This window comes from Parasteatoda tepidariorum, chromosome 10 (assembly GCF_982258835.1).
Source record: "Parasteatoda tepidariorum strain Cologne lab strain chromosome 10, Ptep-v5.0, whole genome shotgun sequence".
NCBI lineage: Eukaryota > Metazoa > Arthropoda > Arachnida > Araneae > Theridiidae > Parasteatoda > Parasteatoda tepidariorum.
The window spans coordinates 22,995,140-23,014,650 of record NC_141764.1 but is presented as its reverse complement, the minus strand read 5'-3'; the positions used below and the strand labels follow the sequence as shown (position 1 = coordinate 23,014,650).

Sequence of the window (19,511 nt, the reverse complement as noted above, 5' to 3'; positions counted from 1 at the left end):
CCTCTATTTTATTTTCATCAAAATTTTAGTTTCTATAAATTGTCTATTCAGCTGGTGTTCAAAATCTCTGTGTATAACATTTTTGTGAGTTAGTGTTTAGATTTTACATATATTAGTGTTTTGTATGGTAATTTTTAGGAAATTTATACAAAGTACATAACTCATTGCTTTTAGTAGTTGGTTGATTTTTGCGATAAATCCAAAATAGTTATGTGCTGTGGAGACTAAATGTGATATATTTGCCCTCCATGTCATGTTGTCTGAAGCATGGAAAAAAAGTTACTCATTCAGAATTTAAAAACACATAGATGTTTTTTATGCAGATTGACGTTAAATGATAGTGCAGTGGTTCTTAACCTGTAAGTTACAGAAGCTTCTTAGAAAGTCATTATCTCTTTTATTACTTTTTTTTTATTTGCCTTAAAATATAATAAAACCGCTTGATGATAACACCACAATTGTGAGTTAAAGAATACGTGTTATTAACCAATCACTTCACAGGATTTTTAATAACACAAATAATACTTCAGCTTTTATTCATATTTAATTAAAGTGGATTAGAGGTAAGACCCTTGCTTGCTATTTACTAGTAAAAAAAAATTTTAAAAGCAGAATATATATTGCACATCTTCAGACATTACTATCAGTTGCAGCAAAAAAATCATAATTCTAGTTCTAATAGTCTATTCTAAACTGAATTATGCTAAGTGCAGAAAATGGGTGCTTGTGGGGAAAATTTTCCATAATTCGGTTGAGAGGAGCCTCCCCCCCCCCCTCAATAAAAAGATTAATGTAGTATAATTAAATTTCCTGAAATCAACTGGAAGAAAAATTGTATCTCAAATTTTTGTTTATTGTAAAAGTTTGAAAGCTTATGTGATGTATTGCGATATGTAAAAAAAATATTAGCTTAATATATGCTTATAAATGAATAAAGGTCGAAAATAAAAAGAAAAATTTCTAAAAATTATTTTTTGTAAATAATTCATAAAGACGATTGCTTCCATCGTCTCAAAAATTCTAACTCTTCTGTTTAGAAGGTTCTGGGCTAGGTGACTTCATAAATTTCTCTTAAATTAATAAATTTGTTCATATTGGAAAGTTAACTAATTGCAGTGCCTGAAAACTTAACAACTTTCTAAAGAGCTTTGGTCGCAAAGCTAATTTGTTTGCTGATTTAGCATTATAATTAAAAAAGTTTTATAATAAATCTGTTCTTAGCTTTTTTATTTAACAACTTTCAAAAGAAACTTGTGGTCTAAAATCCGATTTGATTATTGAACTTGAATAAGAACTAAAAATAATGAGTATGCATTTAGCTTTTTTAAAAACTTTCAAAAGGAGCTTCAATTGCAAAACTGATTTGGTTGTTGGTTTTGAATGGTGGCTAAAAAAAGGTTAAGAACCCCTGTGATAGTGGTTTGTTCTTACTTCTGTGTTGTCTTATTATATATGATCATTATTCCTATACGTAATTGTTTTATATTTACTATTTGTTATTATCGCTATACGTAGATTTTTCGATTATGAATTCATTTTAGATTTGTGTTTCGTGCATTCAGTTATTAGTTATGTGTTTAGAATTTGCAGTAGGGTCCTGATAATCTTAGTTAATCTCTACAAAAACCATTTTAAGTCTAGTATTTCTATTATGAATGTAATTCTGCGCTGTTCATTTCTCTTACGAAATAATTCACGGCCCAATTTTTTGTGATAATACTTTTTGAAGTTAGTAAACTTAGTTAATGTTAATATAGTACACAAAAATAATTTTAAGAGTGCAATTAAACTAAGCTAAACTCAGTATTGTGACAGCCCATAGAAGGCCAAATCCTACTGTGCCCATCTCAGTTTTTTTGTCCTTGGGCTCTGGGGTGCAAGAGCAGATGTTCCGGTTGGGTGGTCAGTCTAACACGGAACCCCCAGTGTTTAGTTCTCAAGCCTGCTTGGTACTCATTTTATCGACCTACTGTAGGGGTGAAAGGCTAAAGAGTGCAATTTCTTAATTCTGATTCCAAATGTTTACCAAGACTTTTAAATATTCCAGCTTTTTGATAAAAGAAATTATTTGTATACTGTTAAACTAATAACTCTTTAAAACTCTTTCAGTCTTAAACTTCACTTTTTGTGCCATCACTTTTCAATTCCATCTTTATTTCATTTCCCTGCATAGCTAATTATCTTATTCTAAACAAATAAGCAGTTATATTGACCCATTCAATATCTTTATTTTATCTTTTTCATTCATAGTAGGATTTGCGTTGATAATACCAATCTCTGTTTTGCCCCCTCTCTACCAAAAAAAATAATCATAACCTTTGAAATAAGGCTGTTTTTTTTTATTCCAACAACTTAAAATAAACTTTAATTAAAGCTAGCTTAATATAAAACTAACTTGCTTCTAAACTCTTTTCTTTCTTTTTTTTAAAAGAAATAATAAATAAGTCATAAGTATCTGTACTTGTAAGCAGCCAATATCAAAACTTTAAATGAAAGGTATTTTCTTCCTATAATACCTGTGGAAATAAGTCAAGCTGGTTTGGAACTGAGCATTTCAAATTTTTTCAAAGAAATTCATTTTATTCTGTAATTTTTCTTGTTATCCCATCAAAAATCTTAGGATTTTGTGTTGTTAGTTGGTGAAAAGAAGCCTCTAGTGAATGACACTTCTTTTCTGAAGGCAAATAATGATAGAGAGCTATCTCTGACATGCATTGTATTTTTTGCTCCTGCTATTCAAATCCTGTAAGAGATGAAAGTAAATACTTGAATGTTTCTTATTCTTGTGAAAAACTAGCATTATCAGGACTTCGCTGTAGCTTATTATTACTCTTGTAATAAATCATACCAACTCAAAAAATGTGTTGGTATAGTGATATTAATGGTGTTAGCTTTACTAGTCTTATAAATATAACCTGTTGTAATGTTTAATGGATTTATATCAAGTAGCTGATAGATTTGTATTTATTGTGCATCACTATTATATTTAGATTTGCCTTTGTGTATTTATCACATTGGTAATGTTGAATGTTGCCTTGGGGGTTTTATACAGCAAGTATAAAGTAGTAGTCAGCAGATGACAAAATGCAATTGATATGTGATTCATATATATATATATTATATATATACATATGCTTATATATATACACTCATTATTATGAAAACTTGGTGGTATGTTATTTCATTATCTGGTATTAGAAATACCAATTTTAGTAACGTTTTTTCTTAGAATTTCCACTTGTATACTTATGCATAATGATATACTTATTAATTGTTAGGCTGTTACTGTTTGGGGCACTTAGCATTTCAAAATATAAATGTTATCTAAATGGTATATTATTTCAAGATAAGGCTTAGTTTGACTAGAAGTATATAATGTTTTATGTCCGACATTAGCACATGTAATTTGTTTCTATATTAGATGATTTATTCTAAATGTTTATCATTATATCTCGTGTGTAAAAAAAAATGAGTTTTCATGTGTATTTCTACCCATTTATACATAGAAAAGTATATGCATCATTTGTGCAATGACAGCACTGAAAGTATCTATAATTTTTTTTTCGACATTATAGTTTACTTTTATGCTTAAACCTATCCTCAGGGTCATGTTACATATTAACTTTAACGTTTAGCACCAAAATTATTTCTTTTAGTGCTATACTTCCTTGCTTAACATATCCTCAGGGTCATGTTGCATAGAAACTTAAATATTCGTCACCAAAAAAGAATAAAATATTTTTTGTTTAATATTTTATTTCCTTGCTTAACAATTAGCAGCAAAAAGAACCAATATATCTTTTTTCAAATCAAAATATTATGCTTTATTTCTTTCCTTAACATACCCTCGGGGTCATGTTGCGTGTTAATTTTAAGATTTCGCTATTATCTATCACGTTTGCAATTATAACTTTTCATGCATTTGAGATCAAGGTATATGAGGTTTGCAATTAGAAGGCGATCTTATCAATATACTGTTATCTTTTTATTGTGTTGCCTATTAGAATAAAGTACCATTTATTAGCCACAGAAAACTAAAAAAAAGTTTTCTTTTGTGTCATACCAAACAGCAAGCCTCGTTGACATCGCTTACGCTCTTCATAATTAACAGACTTGAATGTATTTTGTAAGTTATCGCCTTAAAGTGTGTATGTGTGCTTATTGAAATTGTTTCTGCTTTAATGATTGTTGTGGTAATTGTTTGATTATTTATTATTTGAATTTTCTATATTCCCCTTTTCTTATTAATATCATTGATTTATGTTTTTTAAGTTTGTAAGCATGATTATTAAACACTTTTCTGAAGGGATATTTGTGATTGTTATAAAGAACGAGAATAAAGTACAGTCAAACTTGCTTCATATGAGAATATAACTTTAACTGACATCTTTAAAATGTTTAAAGAAAGTTAACCAACACTCGTTTGGAAATACTAAGGAGTTTTTTTATTTATTTAAAAATTAATATAAAGGGCTTTTATCATTACAAAAACTAATAAGTTGTTGTCTACTTATTTAGTTTTTAATTGTGAAAAAATATTTTCCTTTAAATAACGATTTTAAATTTAATAATTAGAAGTAACAATAAATAAATTTATAAAGTGGTGACTACTGTTGATTATGTAAAGAAATGTAGATAATTAGAATTAATTGAAAAATTTTGTTATTCATTCTAAGCAAAATGAACCATTAGTGCTGCTGTAAATATTTATCCAATTAATTAAATGCTTAAAAAAGGCTTTTTTTTTTTTTTTTTTTTTTTTTTTTGGCCTGGTGTGATATTAAATAACATATTTTCAGTATGACCTGAGTTTTGCTATGTTTTCGATTTTACTCTTAATGAGTAAAATCAAAACTTGAATTTTCTTGTATGAACTGAGTTTGACTGTAAATTTACTCTTAATGAGTAAAATGAAACTGAGTTTGTCTATGAATTTTCTCATATGAAATGAATTTGACTGTTAATTTTCTCATCTCAACTGTGTTTGATTGCGAATTTCTTTATGTGAACTGAGTTTTGTTGTTGATTGAGTGCTTTTGATTTTATTCTCAAACAATTATCAAAATTCTTAGTTACTTTTCTTTTTCATCTCTTATATAAGTTTTTTACCCAATCTGAAATGTGGCCTTTTGCTTTACGAGAGCACTTACGCTATGTACACATTTAGTGGTGCTATGTAGAGTGAAGCTTAGATCATACACAAAGACGAACTTTTAATATATTTAATTCATTACTAATGCCATTTCTTCCTTTTTTTTCAGTAAATTTTGCATTACATTACTTGTAACTAACTAGCAGGACCAAAAAAGAAAACTAGTTAAATTATACTTAAATAGTGTGTTAATACTTTTTCTTAATAGGTTACCATTTTGGTATTTTTCGCATTGCTATTATTAATGTCATTAAATAAAAATAATTTGTTGGTTTTTTTTTTTCTTTTATTATTGTAAACAGTTTTTAGGGATATTTACAGCTTATGAAATGCCTAATTTTACTGGTATCTGATATTTTTTAAAGTGAAACTTTTTAAATGGGAGTTAGAAAAGCTTAGTAGACTAATGATTTACACTAGTTTGCCAACAGCAGTTTGCATATGGATCCTTATTTGAGTGTTGTTTAAATGCAAATGCGTGAACAGGTCTCTGCTTAAGTTAAAAATTTCTTGGAGTCAGCATATTATGTATTACAAAGACAAAATGGTATTTTGCTTTTATAAAATAACATAAAAAAAATTTATATTATCCAGGAAATGAATTTTTTTTTAAAATTATGTAGTCGAAAATATGCTTGTCTTTCGGTTACAATTTTAATAATTTTTACTATGTTTGGGTTAGCCCTTTTATTTTTCAAACAAATCCTTGGTTTTAAAATTATAAATGCTTCAATTGTGAATAAGATAAGGATTTCTTTGTTATTATTGACATGTTTCGTCTAATTTTTTTAACTGATTTGATTCGATAGATAGGGCTGCATATAAACCATTCAAGGGCCACATTATGGGCTGCAGTTTGTGCACTTCTATTGTATGCTATAGAAAATAAAGTGAGGGAAAATATCTAATTCAAGAAAGTAATTTACAGGTTAAAATAGAAAAAAAAGTTTCACTTTTGATGTGTAATTATTGCTCATATATTTCTTTTTAACTCAAAGTATGAATTATTTTTAAAACATTATCTATTAAACTTATTCGACACATCTTTGCGAGAAAAAAAAAGTATCCTTTTGTTGAGATTTAAAATGTGATTTACAATGAAACTCAAAATGGTAATCTTTAAGACTTAATGTTCAATCAATTCTCTGTGTATGTAATATAGAAACCCACCTTTTATAAAATATTAAACAGTGTGAATACTCTTAGCATTATTAACCTTTTCACGAAATATTGTTACAACTACAAAACGTTTGTTTTGGAAGTTTATATATGTATAGAAAGTTAACTCTATTTCCATATAATATACTATATCATTTAAAAATTATAGTAACCTTTTTTTTTTCTTTTTTTTTTTTTGCAAGGTCACATATTTCAATTGATTCTTCACCAGTACCAAAACTTTGGTTTTGGTTTAAAAAAATATATTATTTTCTAAATCAAAATGTATATTTATTTGTTTGATGGCCACATATTATATTTACGATAAATCTTAATTTGTGCTCAATTAGCTGGGTAGTTTAACCCCAGGTTTTTATTACTGTATTTAATGTGTTACATTAAAATCATTCACCAACTTAATAGTAGAAAGATCTCACCTTTGATATTTTATTTGAAATTTTTAAAAGCTTGTGATTTTGTCACTGTGTTCTAATTGTATATTTTAAGCACCTTTAATTTTATATATGCGTCTTTCATCGAAATTTACTCTGCCTATTTCTACTAAATCTGACACTTCTGTGACTTTCAAAGTGTCATATAAGGAATAATAACTCTTTAAAATAATTAATTTTGTGATAAATTATCTCTCGTATATCTTTTTAGAATATTACAAACAAGCAAAAATTATCGTGGATACTTTTTTATGATTTATTCATGTTAAATTTTGAATTCAAAAAAACATTCTGTCCATTAATATATTAGACTATAGTTTGCATTAGATTAGAATCTAAACGTAATTTGATTTGTCAGTATATCAATGGTTTTAAGCCATTTTATGTTCAAACATAAACTACAACTTCATGGCATTAATTGAGTGTAACAAAAACAATTCAACTGTTTTAATTTTTTTTTATTAATATCATGAATTACAAGATTTTACTAAATGATTTCTATGATTTCTTTGCTTGTTACTTTTGATAATAAAACATGAAAAATATTATTTAATTGTAAAGTACATTACAAAAAGTTTCTTTCTTTTCATTAATAACTTAAACGAAATAAATAGACAAAAATGTTGTGTGTATTTTTTGCTACTCAACCACAAGTGAAAATGTGTTAGCTAGACACAAATTTGTATGCTGAGATCACCAGATATTCATCTCGATGTTACATGCCATGCCAGACTAAACTCAGTCATCTTCCGATGTGTATTTCAACATTTATGATTATAAATCTGAATAGCAACAATTCATGTATTCAATTTAGTTTTTTTTTTTTTTTTTTAAATATATTAACAACTTTTTGTAATGTGCTTAATGAATAAATAAATATTCTTCATCCTGTTTTTAATCAGAAGTTACAAGATAAAGGAACTGTGAGAGTAATTTAAAAAGACAAATTTTACTTTCAATTAATTGTAGCATCCATTTAAAATTAAGTTTTACTAATCAAAGATTATCATCTACTTTTAAATTAATGCCAAGAAGTAAAAATTTACAATTTATAAATCACTATCCAGTCCAACCATAAATGTCTATCTATTCATATAACTCAAAGAAAATGTATCTATAAAGTAAAAACAACTGTAAATAGTTCAGAGTAATTTTTCCACTTCTACAAAGATAATATGTGAGCTTATATGTGTGTGAAAGCTACTATGTAAATTAGATTTTGTAGACTTTAATTCAGTATTTCAGATGCCTGTGTGTAATTTTTATGCATTGAGTATAAATAAATGTTACAATTGCTTTGTGTGCACATAAATGTTGTTATTATTTTAAAGCTTAACATATTTTTCTTTAATTTTACTCATTCAATCAGGTACTTTTCTTTCCTTCCAGACACGGATAAGTACCTAGGTTAGTAAAACCCTTACCCGTATAATCCGTGTCTGGCCACTATTCCAGCCAATCTCAACCCCAGGAACGTGCTTGATCAGTGGCAATTATTTAAAATTATCTATGACATACTATAGAGAATGCATTTTCTACAAGCTTGTAATATGTAAAATGTATTAAAAATATTCTTAGATTTTTTGGTAAGCTACAACGATCAGTACGACATAACCTCCAGTGTATTATTTTTTTTAATTAAACGTTTTCTTTTTCGGAGATGCTTTTCCTGCCTTTAACTGATAAAGACATCCCCTTAAATTACCCCCCCCCCCTCATTTCAGCAAACTACAAAAAAAAATTTTGATTTTTTTATTAAACAGCAATTTTTTATTCATAGCTGAACACAAAGCAAAATTTTTAACAATTTCACTGTTAATATGTTATAAAGCATCACTTTGAAAAATAAAATTGTAAAAAACTCAATCCACAAGCATAACTTTGTACAAGTTTAACTTTAGAAAATTGAATTAGCTTAATACTATGTTCATGAGCGAATACTAAGCTATTTTTGGCGGAATGCAAATCTGTGCGTTTTGCACCTGATGCTCAAATCTAGAACTATACTGTGCCTTCTAAGAACCTGACATAAAACACACAAAAATCCAAATTAAAAATGTTAGAGTAGACAATGAATGATCAACACAAAAATATTTTTCGCCAATCTTACATATATAAGAGGTACGTGACAAATGTGTTAACTACCTAGAAAGAATTTGGCCAACCTGAGAGCGATTAATTGGAAAACTATGGCTAACCAAAGAGTGGCCTGGTAGAAAGTTCTTGAAAAGACCACACTTGGCTGACTATTTTGGCAGAACAGCTTATTACAGATAACATTTTTAATAGTTAATAAAACTAAACTCAGTGATGCAACAACCCTTAGAGAACCAAGGCCTACTGTACCCATCTCAGTTTTCTTGATCTTTGGGCTCTAGGATGCAAGAGCAGATGTTCCAGTTAGGTGGTCAGCCCAATGCGGAACCCCCAGTGTTTAGTTCCCAAGCAGGCTTGGTATTCATTTTATCGACCCACTGAGAGATTAATTCTACCCTGAGCCCAAGGATCTAACCAATTAACTGGTAATAACATATTTCAAATATCTATTATCTTTTACTTCTTTCCTGATTAGTAGAAAGGATTAGAGTTCTTCCAGTAAAAATGAAGAGTTTAATCCATATCATAATGTATGTGAAACATTAAACTTGAATGCCCACAGATGACGCCCGAACTGAACGAACATTAATGTTTTTTTCTTTTTTGTTTTAGTTTGATTTCTATGCATAAATTTTATTTTATTTGAAGGGAGACTCGTTATCTTCGCAATCCCAAGAAACTTTAGTTTTTTTCATCCAAGAAACTTAACAAATTTTAAATTTGTTAAGTTTCGATAAGAAAAGTTTAAAATTTAATTTTTCTTAATATTTAAGTATTGGGCATTATTTTATTATTTAGAGCTGAATGATATACTTAGTTTAAAATATTTTTTAAAAAGACAAATTAGTTACTTAAAATAGCTGTATATGTTTCTATAAACACATTATCTTCTCATATTCTTAAAAATAAAATGTTTAAAAAAATATTTTTTTCCATAAAAGCTTTATTTTTTGTTTTGTTTATAAGTACAAGTATAATTTTGATAATGTTCACAAAACACCTTTCAGCTTTATATACCTAAGGTCTAATACAATTACAACATCTGTTTTCTCTTGATTTAAATTTAGCCACAATTGACATCAAATCTTCTAATGCATTGACTAACTCATTAAGTTCCTCCAAATTTACTGACGTCACTTCTTTCATATCAGTTTGTGTAAATTTATGGCAATGGCCTACCTTAGACGTCTTTTCATTCGACTCTTCACTTTCAGTATCCCAATCGTCATCTGAATCTAGACAATTTGAAATGGCTTTTATTGGCAAATCAGTTTTTATTAAACCGATTACTGTAACACGAGCGTCCCTTAAAGGTTTACAGCCGAAAGTACTTCGATTTGATTTTGATACCATGCGAAAGCTTTCTACTTCAGGTCCCATAACTATTTTCAATCCAGTTTGTTTTGAAATTTCTTGCACTGATTCTGATACATTGCTGTGAAAATTATCAATAAATAAGATGACTGCTCCAATTTTAAATAGATGGGCAATTTCCTATAATATAAATAACACAGTTTCAGTTTTTAAGAATTTAAACACATACTAATTTTATTCTAATCTTTACAAATATTCAACAAAATGTATTTAATTTAAAATAAAAATTATACTTATTGCATGGACAGCGTGTCGGTACAAAATGGCAAAACTTAACTGATTGATAGAATGTATGACTAGAACACAATAAGTGAGAAGTTAAAAGATGTTTTCTATTGTCACATTTAAAGAATGAGAAAAGATGCTTTAGAAAACTTTTTATTTAAGGGAATATGATTGATGTACTAAGAATTATTCAAAGGAATTACTTGTTGTATTAATAAATTTATGTCACTCCCTGCAGTCATGTAAGCCTGCAATACAGCTGGCAGATCTTTTCAGGAATTTCTTTGCAGAATTTTTAGTTTCTCCTTTAGAGTTCATAATATAGCGGTTTGTGACTGCATGTATATATTAGAAGGTCTTTATAATACAAACCTTGAAACACGAGGTTATACATTATATAGTATTTTGATCATTAAATTTATATATTATGTAAGTACAATTACAATATAAATGTTCAATTTACGAGGTTTTCCTTTTTTCAATAAGTATTCAGTTGTTCATTTTAAAACTTTCTCCCCTTCATTTACTTTATTGATCTGACCCTAATAATATTACATTGTGGTAGACATGATCTTATTTTCTTAACTTACTTTCATTATAACTTGAACTGTTTAGATGACATAAATTCTAATAATAAATTTACTTTTAGCAATGAAAGTGTAATATCAACCTGTAAAGTTTTCCAGTTTTTTTACTATGTTTGCAATTGCTCTTCCTTTTTTTTTATTAGGAAGCCAGAAAATATATATATTTATGCCAGAAAATATACATTGCTATCTTTTCTTACAGAAAAATACCAACACTTGAGAATTTAAGTTATACTAGTTATAATTAAGTTACAGTGGCGAATCCCCCCAAAAAAATTGGGGGGAAAAATAAAAATAATTTTTTCAATAATTTACAAAAGAAATAAAATATTTTAAAAATTATTTAAGGGGGCATATACGCCTAGGTAGGTCTGAAAAATCTTTTTTTTTTTCAATCTAATTATGTTGTTCACTGTTTCAAGAATCATAATCCAAAAGATTAAAACGAAATTCGTCATAGTTTCATTGTAAACATTAATAATGTTGAAGCGCGCTTCAACAGGTTAAACCAAAGATTAAATGGACTCCATTATTAAACATTCATCGAGAAATTGATATGGATGTTGAAAAAATCATTGACAGATTTGCCAAAGTTTCTAAAAAATGTATTTATTTATTATATAAAGATTTTGAATACTTGAATTATTTATGTATTGTTCTAATGTTCATTATGAGAAAAATCAATGAGAAGAGTAGCATTAAAACCCCGTTTTTTTTTCCAAAAAAAAATTTATTGGGGGGGGGGGTGAATTAGAGTCTATGACCCCCCCCCCTCAAGAAAACTAACTGAATCCGCACCTGGTAAGTTATATCTTTTAATAACTTATACTATTAATTTTATTAAGCCATATTATTATCTTAGTTCAAATTGGTTTTGAGATAAATTATTTTATTCACACTCTTCAAAAAATATTTAATTTTGCTATAAATCCTTCGCATTACAGAAAAGAACAGGTGGCCACTCAAATCAGGTTTCAAATTTCACTGATTTTTCCAGGTTTTTTCAATATATAAAAATTATATGATAATTCCAGATGGGTAGTCACCCTGAAGAAATTCTGAAACAATTTAGAAATAAGAATGGATTTAAATATGTCTATAGAATAAAATTTAAAGAGGAAAAATTTCAAAAACTTTTGTAATGCTTAAATAGAAAATTTGTTCTACCTATTGTATTAAAACTTTTTTTTTTATCTAAATATCTAAAATTTTATTATTTTCTTTATACATTTACAACACTTTCATTCAACTTACTTTCAAAGCACTCAGAGAACTTTTGTTTCCTAAAACCGCTGAAACAAATTTCACCATGCATATAATATCAGCCTTTCTAATAGCTTCAGCAGCTTGAGAACTTAAAGGCTCCAATAAATTTACCTCCAAGAAATAGGCTTGGAAATCATCTCTAACAAATGTTTGAGGCACATCTTTTAGTTTCCCGTTCATTAAATACTGCATAATGTAATTGAAAGTATTATGCCAACCAACACAAAAGTCTAGAATTGATGCTTGACTCACTCTTTGATGCATAAAAGGAAACACTGAAAGTGCTTTGAAAATACCAACGATATCTGTACCAGGTCCACCTCCTAAACAAATGATTTTTAAATCTTTCTTCCTCATTAGAATATTTCGAACAACTTTCTTCTTAGCTAATTTACGAAAAAATTTATTCACAAGGCCCGTATGGATGACAGCATACTTGTATAAGTAAGCACATCTGTTTTGAGGTTTATTATAGTCAAGATAAGCTAAGCCATTTTTTAAAGCTTTTACATTGTAAGTAGCACCAACATTTTTGGCAGCCTTTTGTAAACTAGTCTCACTTAAACCTTTCTTTTCTTCCTCGACAACAGCCGAATACAATTCTGATGACAACATAACAGCAGACTTCAGAATGAAGATTAAACAAACATCAAATTCCTATAAAATCAACAGTAAATAGGTCTTTTTTAATCAGTGTGTTAATAAGGCCATAATTAAATTAAATATGCATTAGCTTTACAATATAAAATATACTTGATAATTTGTAAAATAAATATTTAAGTAATATAATATACTATTAAAAAAAATTTCCCTTATTTTTTTTAACTTTTGAGATGACTAAGTCCACAAATGATTAGGATTTGAGAGAGCCTAAAAAGAATTTGAATATAAGGTTTGAAGAATTTAATAGTTTTACCAATACTATTATGAATTGATGTGCTTGCTTCATGTACCTCACTAAAAAAGTAAATAAAATAAAAATTATTTTAATACACAATGAATAAAATGATTAAATAAAATAGCGGAACTTTGCTCTTTTGTCTGACCACACCCTGTTTAAAATTCGATAAAGGATAATTTTTATGATTTTTTTAAAGAAATTATGTGATTAAAAATTTGAGTTACTATGCGGCAAAAAATTATGGTCGAGCAGCTAAAATAAATTATTGATACTGTTATATTAAAATTCTAATGCATAAATATTAGAATTTTAAAAAATATATTTAAGCACAATTTTTTAAATATTTTAATGAATATTTTTCTAAGTTATATCTGGTGAGAAAATTTCTGGGGGCTTCCTTGATATAGGCAATCGTTTATACCAACAGAAAGTACCTAGGTGTCGTAGAGTTCTTCAACTTCTATAGATGAACTCGCAAACATGTAGAGGTGTGCTAGGAGTTGCACCCTGGATTTTATCTTTAAGTCCTTGATATCTTTAATTTTGCATGAGTCAACATTTTGGCGCATATACTAATACCAAAATCTTAATTGGAAATAGAAGACATTATGAGTAAGCAATGGCATATTTGTATGATCAAGGCAAACTTTTTGATGAGATGTCACTAAGAAAAGGAATACATTTAACTCTGGGAGAAAAAAATTTATTTATATTTCAAATTCCTTTTCTACATTAAGTTGATACATAATTTATTTTTCATAGAATATTTTGTTTGAGTCAAAAATTCGTGTGCATAAAATTTATTTCATAAAATAGTAATAGATTCGAAGTTTTAGTGTCCCCAGTTGTCAATTGGTTACCCCCGGAAGATTTCTGTATCAGTATCTATGCAAAGTTTTGGAGACTTCCAGGTGGTAGCCTGGGAGAAATTTAAAAAACATCTCAGAAAGGTATAAACTCAATGATGCGTAAGTAATTAAAAATGAAAAATTATTAGTATAATTTTTAAATATTTTCCTATAAATAAATTTATTAAGAATAAATGAACACTTATTACTTTTTAGCAACGTTTAATAAATTAAAACTGCTGAATCGTGATCAGGATTGAAAAAGGGGAATGTCCCCTAATTAATATATATATATATATATATTATAACAAAATTTCAGTGTTTGTACAACACTTAATAACTAAATGTGTTTAAAATAAAGCATACAATAACAATTAAATTTGAATAAAAGTTTCTGCAATATCTATGAATATAATAAAAAGATAGTCACGTATAAAACAAAATATGATCGGTAATAATAAATTTTTTTTCATATTTCAGTCACATTTTTCGGATATTACAATACTATTTTGCTATTAGTGTAAAATTGACTGCAAGGAATATAGCATCGGGGCTAATAAACAATTTCATAGTAAGAAAATAAATATAAAAAAATACATAAAAAGAAACTTACTTTATTCACTTTCACGAAAATTAAATATAGACAAACATTAATAAATCATGTGCAGGCATCAATAGATAAATATCTACTTTTCTGTTAAAGTATTAAGCAAAAATAAAACTGCTGAATAAAGAGATCTGAAGAATTAAAGTAAATAAAACAAACTTCCTCCTTCCTTCATGAGTAGAAAGAAGTTGTGAGTTTAAGTTTCGGTTTCATTTACGATAACGATGAAGAAAAAAAACTGATATAAACTTTTGGTTTTGATAAAAAAAAAAAAAGTCCGGGGTGGCCAAGAGAATTAATTTCAGGGCTGAGTAAAAAAAGAAAAGAAGCTAAGAGCCTTCGAAACAGATAACGTAATTGGCGATCGAAATGGGCTGCAGGTGGCGTAGAGCAGAACTCTTTTCCTATGGCAACACTTCACATGCTTTCCCCATTAGCGTGTGGAAAGTCATAGAGGAAGGAAGTACGTTAGTTTCTCTCTTGATTTTCATATAGATTGAAATCTCTTAACTTGAAAAACTATATGGAACTGAAAACAACATTAAACATAGTTCTAAAGAAAACTATTATGGAAATTTTAAAAAATATTCTTATTAAATAAAAAGGAGAAATATTAAGAAAAGGGAAAATATCGTAGTACATTCCTATACAACTGAAAAGAGGAGGAGAGGGAAGGGAGAAGGGCTAAAGGCATGAAACCGGTCTCTCCCCAGATGGCGTATTCGAGTGTTGCGATCGCGAATTCTGTTTCGATAACTTTGCAAACTGAACTCTCTGCGCTAATCTTGCATTTATTCCCCAGAACATCAGCCTCTGATGACTTTCGCATGCGTTTCAAAATCACTTTATTTTTAATTAATTCATTTTATGATGTATATAAACTAAAGAAATTATATTTAAAGAATGGGTAAAGGAATATTTCGTTATGAATACAATGTACACTTTATTTTAAGGGGCGCCTCGCTCTGCTTTGTATCGCTGATCAGATAGGTCTTGTTTAATACGACCCTAACTCTTATATCTTTCAAACTTTATATTAATTACAGGAGCCCAGTTTTTATTTATATATATTTTCAGATTGATTTGCCATCTGCTAATGAAGCGACAAAAAAAAATCAGGATATTAAAGAGGATATTGGCGTTTAAAAAAATGTGGCTTAAGATTTCAACTTAACAATTTAAAAAATAAAAATTCAAAACCTGAGTACTTTATTTTACGTTGCATAATGAGCTATTGGCCCATTGTTTAGCTCTGATTATCATTCCCCATTGTTCACCTCTGATCCTCATCCCCTATACAGGGGATATGATATATATTGCTCCCCTGGTTCCCCCTTTTTCCTCATCTCCCTATCCAACATCTGCAGATCGGTAGGAGGCATTTTTCTTTTTTCTGTGAGAGAAAAGAGATATAAAGCAAAGAAATATAATTATATTTTTAAAGAATCCAAAGACACGAGGAAGGAGGCAAAGCCGTAGCATATTTAATGTTAACCAGGGTGCGCCTCGTTGAAGCCTTTCTTTTCTTTCAGTCAAACTCCTGATAAAAGGAAGATATAACATCAGGATAAGGCAGAAAGCATTATGTGACTCTGCTGGTAAGCCATGGACCCCACTGGTTGAGGATAAACTGTTGATTCCAGATTTTCCCAGAAGAGCAGCTGTGGTATTTTCCCGCCTTACTGCAGGCTGTTTGCCAGCGTATTTGTATCTGTTTGGGCTAATAAAATTGGGACTATATACAATTTGTAATTGGCTAGAACTTGATAATCAAAGGTAAAACAAAATCAATAAAAAAAATTCAAATGCGCCACTAAACTTGAGCTTCCTAAGTTTATTTTGAAATCATTTCGACTAGTTATAAATATAATGTTATTCATCAAAATAATTTTTACAGCACTTAATGCAGCCACCATTAGGTGATAAATGTGGTATTTTTGATAACTAAATGGTGTCTATAATTATTCAAAATAATAAAAAGAAAATATAGTTTTTTAGATTTCTATAGCTAACTAAAAATTAAGGTTATTAAAATTTTTCAAATTTAAGAATGTTGTCGTGGAAATAATAATACAATAGAAATGGTTTTCGAGATTTTGGCATGTATTATCGGTCATCTTGCTTCGAATTATCATAAATGCTTACTCTTGGAGGAGAGAAAAAAATACTCAATTGGAAAACTCACATTTCACAGCAAGATTTGCCGGTCCATGATGAAATCGTAACATTTGCGAAATACTGACAACGTTTATATCCATTTATATCAAGCTTACAACACAAAGACAAGGTTTCGAGATTTAGGCTGGTTTGAGACTATGATTGAACCTATGAATATAAATACAGCTTTAAGTTGTTTTTATCCCCTTCTCAAAACGTAATCTGTTTGTCTTGAACAACTAATACAAGCACACAAAAAAAAATTTCCGACTTAACTTGAATTTGCAGACAGGATGAAATCGCTGGGAGGGGGATGACCCCCCCAGTTGACGACGGGCCTCGTTCTTCTTATTTATATTTTACCATCAACTTCTTGAGACTTTTTTCCTCAAAAAATTCAGAGGGTCAAATCTAATGTTTGTGTTTACATGGTAAGTTATTCAACTCCCCTAAAAAATAAGGGGAGACGAACATTCAGTGAAGAAAAGAATTTTGAAAATCGTAGCACCGTTTAACGTTTAAAGAATTCCATTCTTTAATCATTTTGAAGAAATGAAGTAGGAAATTTGTTTTGTCATTCTTTTTTTTTATTTGCTTTTAAATAGTATTTGTATGCTAATAAATTCAATAATAATTGCTCATATATAAGTAAAAATAGACTTAGTCAATGATATTTGACTTCAGTGATCTGCTGGGAATCATGTTTTAACGATCAGTTCACTGCGGGACCAGTACCGATAGAAAGAATGGGTTCGAAAACCTGCTTTCATGACTGGATTCGAGTACCGATAAGAAATAATTAGTAAGTTACAGTATTAGTCTAAAGTGAATGGTTTTGGAAAAAGTCCAAATTAAAGCAGGTTCAAGTAATGAGAGGAAAGTAATGGGTTCAAGCATTGATCAAAAGAGATCGCGTTTGGTTAAGTGAAACTGCAATTTAAAAATTAATGGAATGATAGTGGGTTGGAGTAGTGAACTGAAGAGACTGATAAAAAAAATGAACAATTAATTGTAAGTTCGAGTACTGATAGAGACATTGAGGGTTTGAGTAAAGAGAAATAGGTTCGAGTATAGGTCAGAAGACTGGATTTTAGAAAACTAATCAAATATTAGCAGGTTCGTGTACCGATAAAAATATTGTTCGAGTTTTGGTCAAAAGTGGAATCGAAAACTGATTTAATGATAGCGGATTCGAGAATCGTTAAAAATTAACATGTTTGAGTATTGGTCAATAGAATTAGGTTTTGAAAAATGACCTAATTATTATAGAAGATTCAGGTACGTACTATCCTTTTATCAGTTTTCATTACTCGAAGCCACTATCTTTCTATCAGCATTCGAACCTGCTATAATTTCATCAGTGTTCAAAGCAACTCTCTTCTGATCAAGACTTGAAGCCACTATTTTTCTATCGGTACAAGAGCCGACTATTATTTGAACAATTTCCCAAAAATCAGTTTTCTAACCAATACTCGAACCCACAATCTATTATCTAATATAACCCATTCTTTTCAGATAAGTTCTCGAACCCACTGTATCTATCGGTATTCGAACCTGTTATTTATTGTTCACTTTTCAAAACCAGTTTCTTCAATACTTGAACCTTCTATAATGTGACGAGTGTTTTTAACCTGTCTCTTTTGTCCAAAACTCGAACCCATTATTAATTGCTCAGTTTTCGAAAACAGTCTTTTTAATTAAATATCTATACTTTCTATCCTTTTAACCCTTTAACTTTCTATCGATATCAGAACCTTCTATAATTTGGTCATTTTTCAACGAAACTTTCTTTACATCAATACTCGAACCCACTACCTTCCTCTCGGTGCATGAACCTGCTATAATTCTTTACTGAAGAAAAGTTAAGAGTATTGAATTAAAAAATACTACTTTTGAAAAGCGTATTTAAAGTAGGTTTGAGATCAAAAAATAGTTAACTTGTCAAACTAGGGCACGTACGGATAAAAAGATAAAATTTTGTCATTATCCACATTTTTCTTTGGATATTTCTTTCTCGATACTGCAAGGAAACCTAGTTTATGCTGCAACATGTTTTCTTGATAGAATTCAATTGGAAGAGAAATAAATGAAAACAAATATTACAAACATGCATTTATATAAATAAAAAAAGCACACAAGTCTAAAATATTTTAACCATTAACATAAAGTTTCAAAAATAAAATGAGCAATTTGGTTGCATTTTGAAATCTGTAAATATATCTAAAATAAAAGCAAATTTAATGATAAAATGCTTTTTCGACAATTTTTTTTCTTCTTCACAAAGTTTTAGTTTTAGACATTGATATCCATACATAACACTTAAATTCATAAGCCACTGTACTCCATTACATAAAAACGGCATTTTCATATACATAAGCCACTGTATTCCGTTACATGAAAACGGTCATTTTTATATATCACAACAATTATTGCACAATATTTATATCACAAAATTGTCTCAATAGTTGAGAATTCATACATTTTTTTTACAAACAATTCATACAAAAAGGTTATGCACTTTTTTTTTAAAGCCTTGATGAATAGTGAAATTTTAACTTAAAAAAGTTAGAATAGTTTGTCTTCAAGAATTTCTATTGTTTATTAAAATTGGAATATGAATGTTATATTTTGTTCTTGTTTAAGATAGTTTTTAGGTAATAGAAAGAAGCAATAACTTGATCAGAAAG

At 28.7% G+C, this 19,511-nt stretch overlaps 1 protein-coding gene across 1 annotated transcript; it reads right to left on the bottom strand.

The window, feature by feature from the left end:
* Nucleotides 1–9,825: 9,825 nt before the first annotated feature.
* LOC107456494 (uncharacterized) lies at nucleotides 9,826–14,997 on the bottom strand. Its single transcript, XM_071184421.2, has 3 exons — nucleotides 14,674–14,997; nucleotides 12,300–12,968; nucleotides 9,826–10,353 (listed from the first exon to the last, which is right to left on the bottom strand). Exons 2-3 carry the CDS (start codon nucleotides 12,924–12,926, stop codon nucleotides 9,877–9,879), a joined length of 1,104 nt encoding a protein of 367 aa, XP_071040522.2. The 5' UTR covers nucleotides 12,927–12,968; nucleotides 14,674–14,997; the 3' UTR covers nucleotides 9,826–9,876.
* Between the last annotated feature and the right edge of the window lie 4,514 nt (nucleotides 14,998–19,511).

Bases quoted from the DNA above. Each gene is read 5' to 3' on its own strand.
- LOC107456494 (XM_071184421.2), bottom strand. From the start codon at position 12,926: ATGTTGTCATCAGAATTGTATTCGGCTGTTGTCGAGGAAGAAAAGAAA. The intron at 10,354-12,299 runs GTAAGTTGAATG...TTTATATTATAG, and splicing joins GTTCTCTGAGTGCTTTGAAA to GAAATTGCCCATCTATTTAA.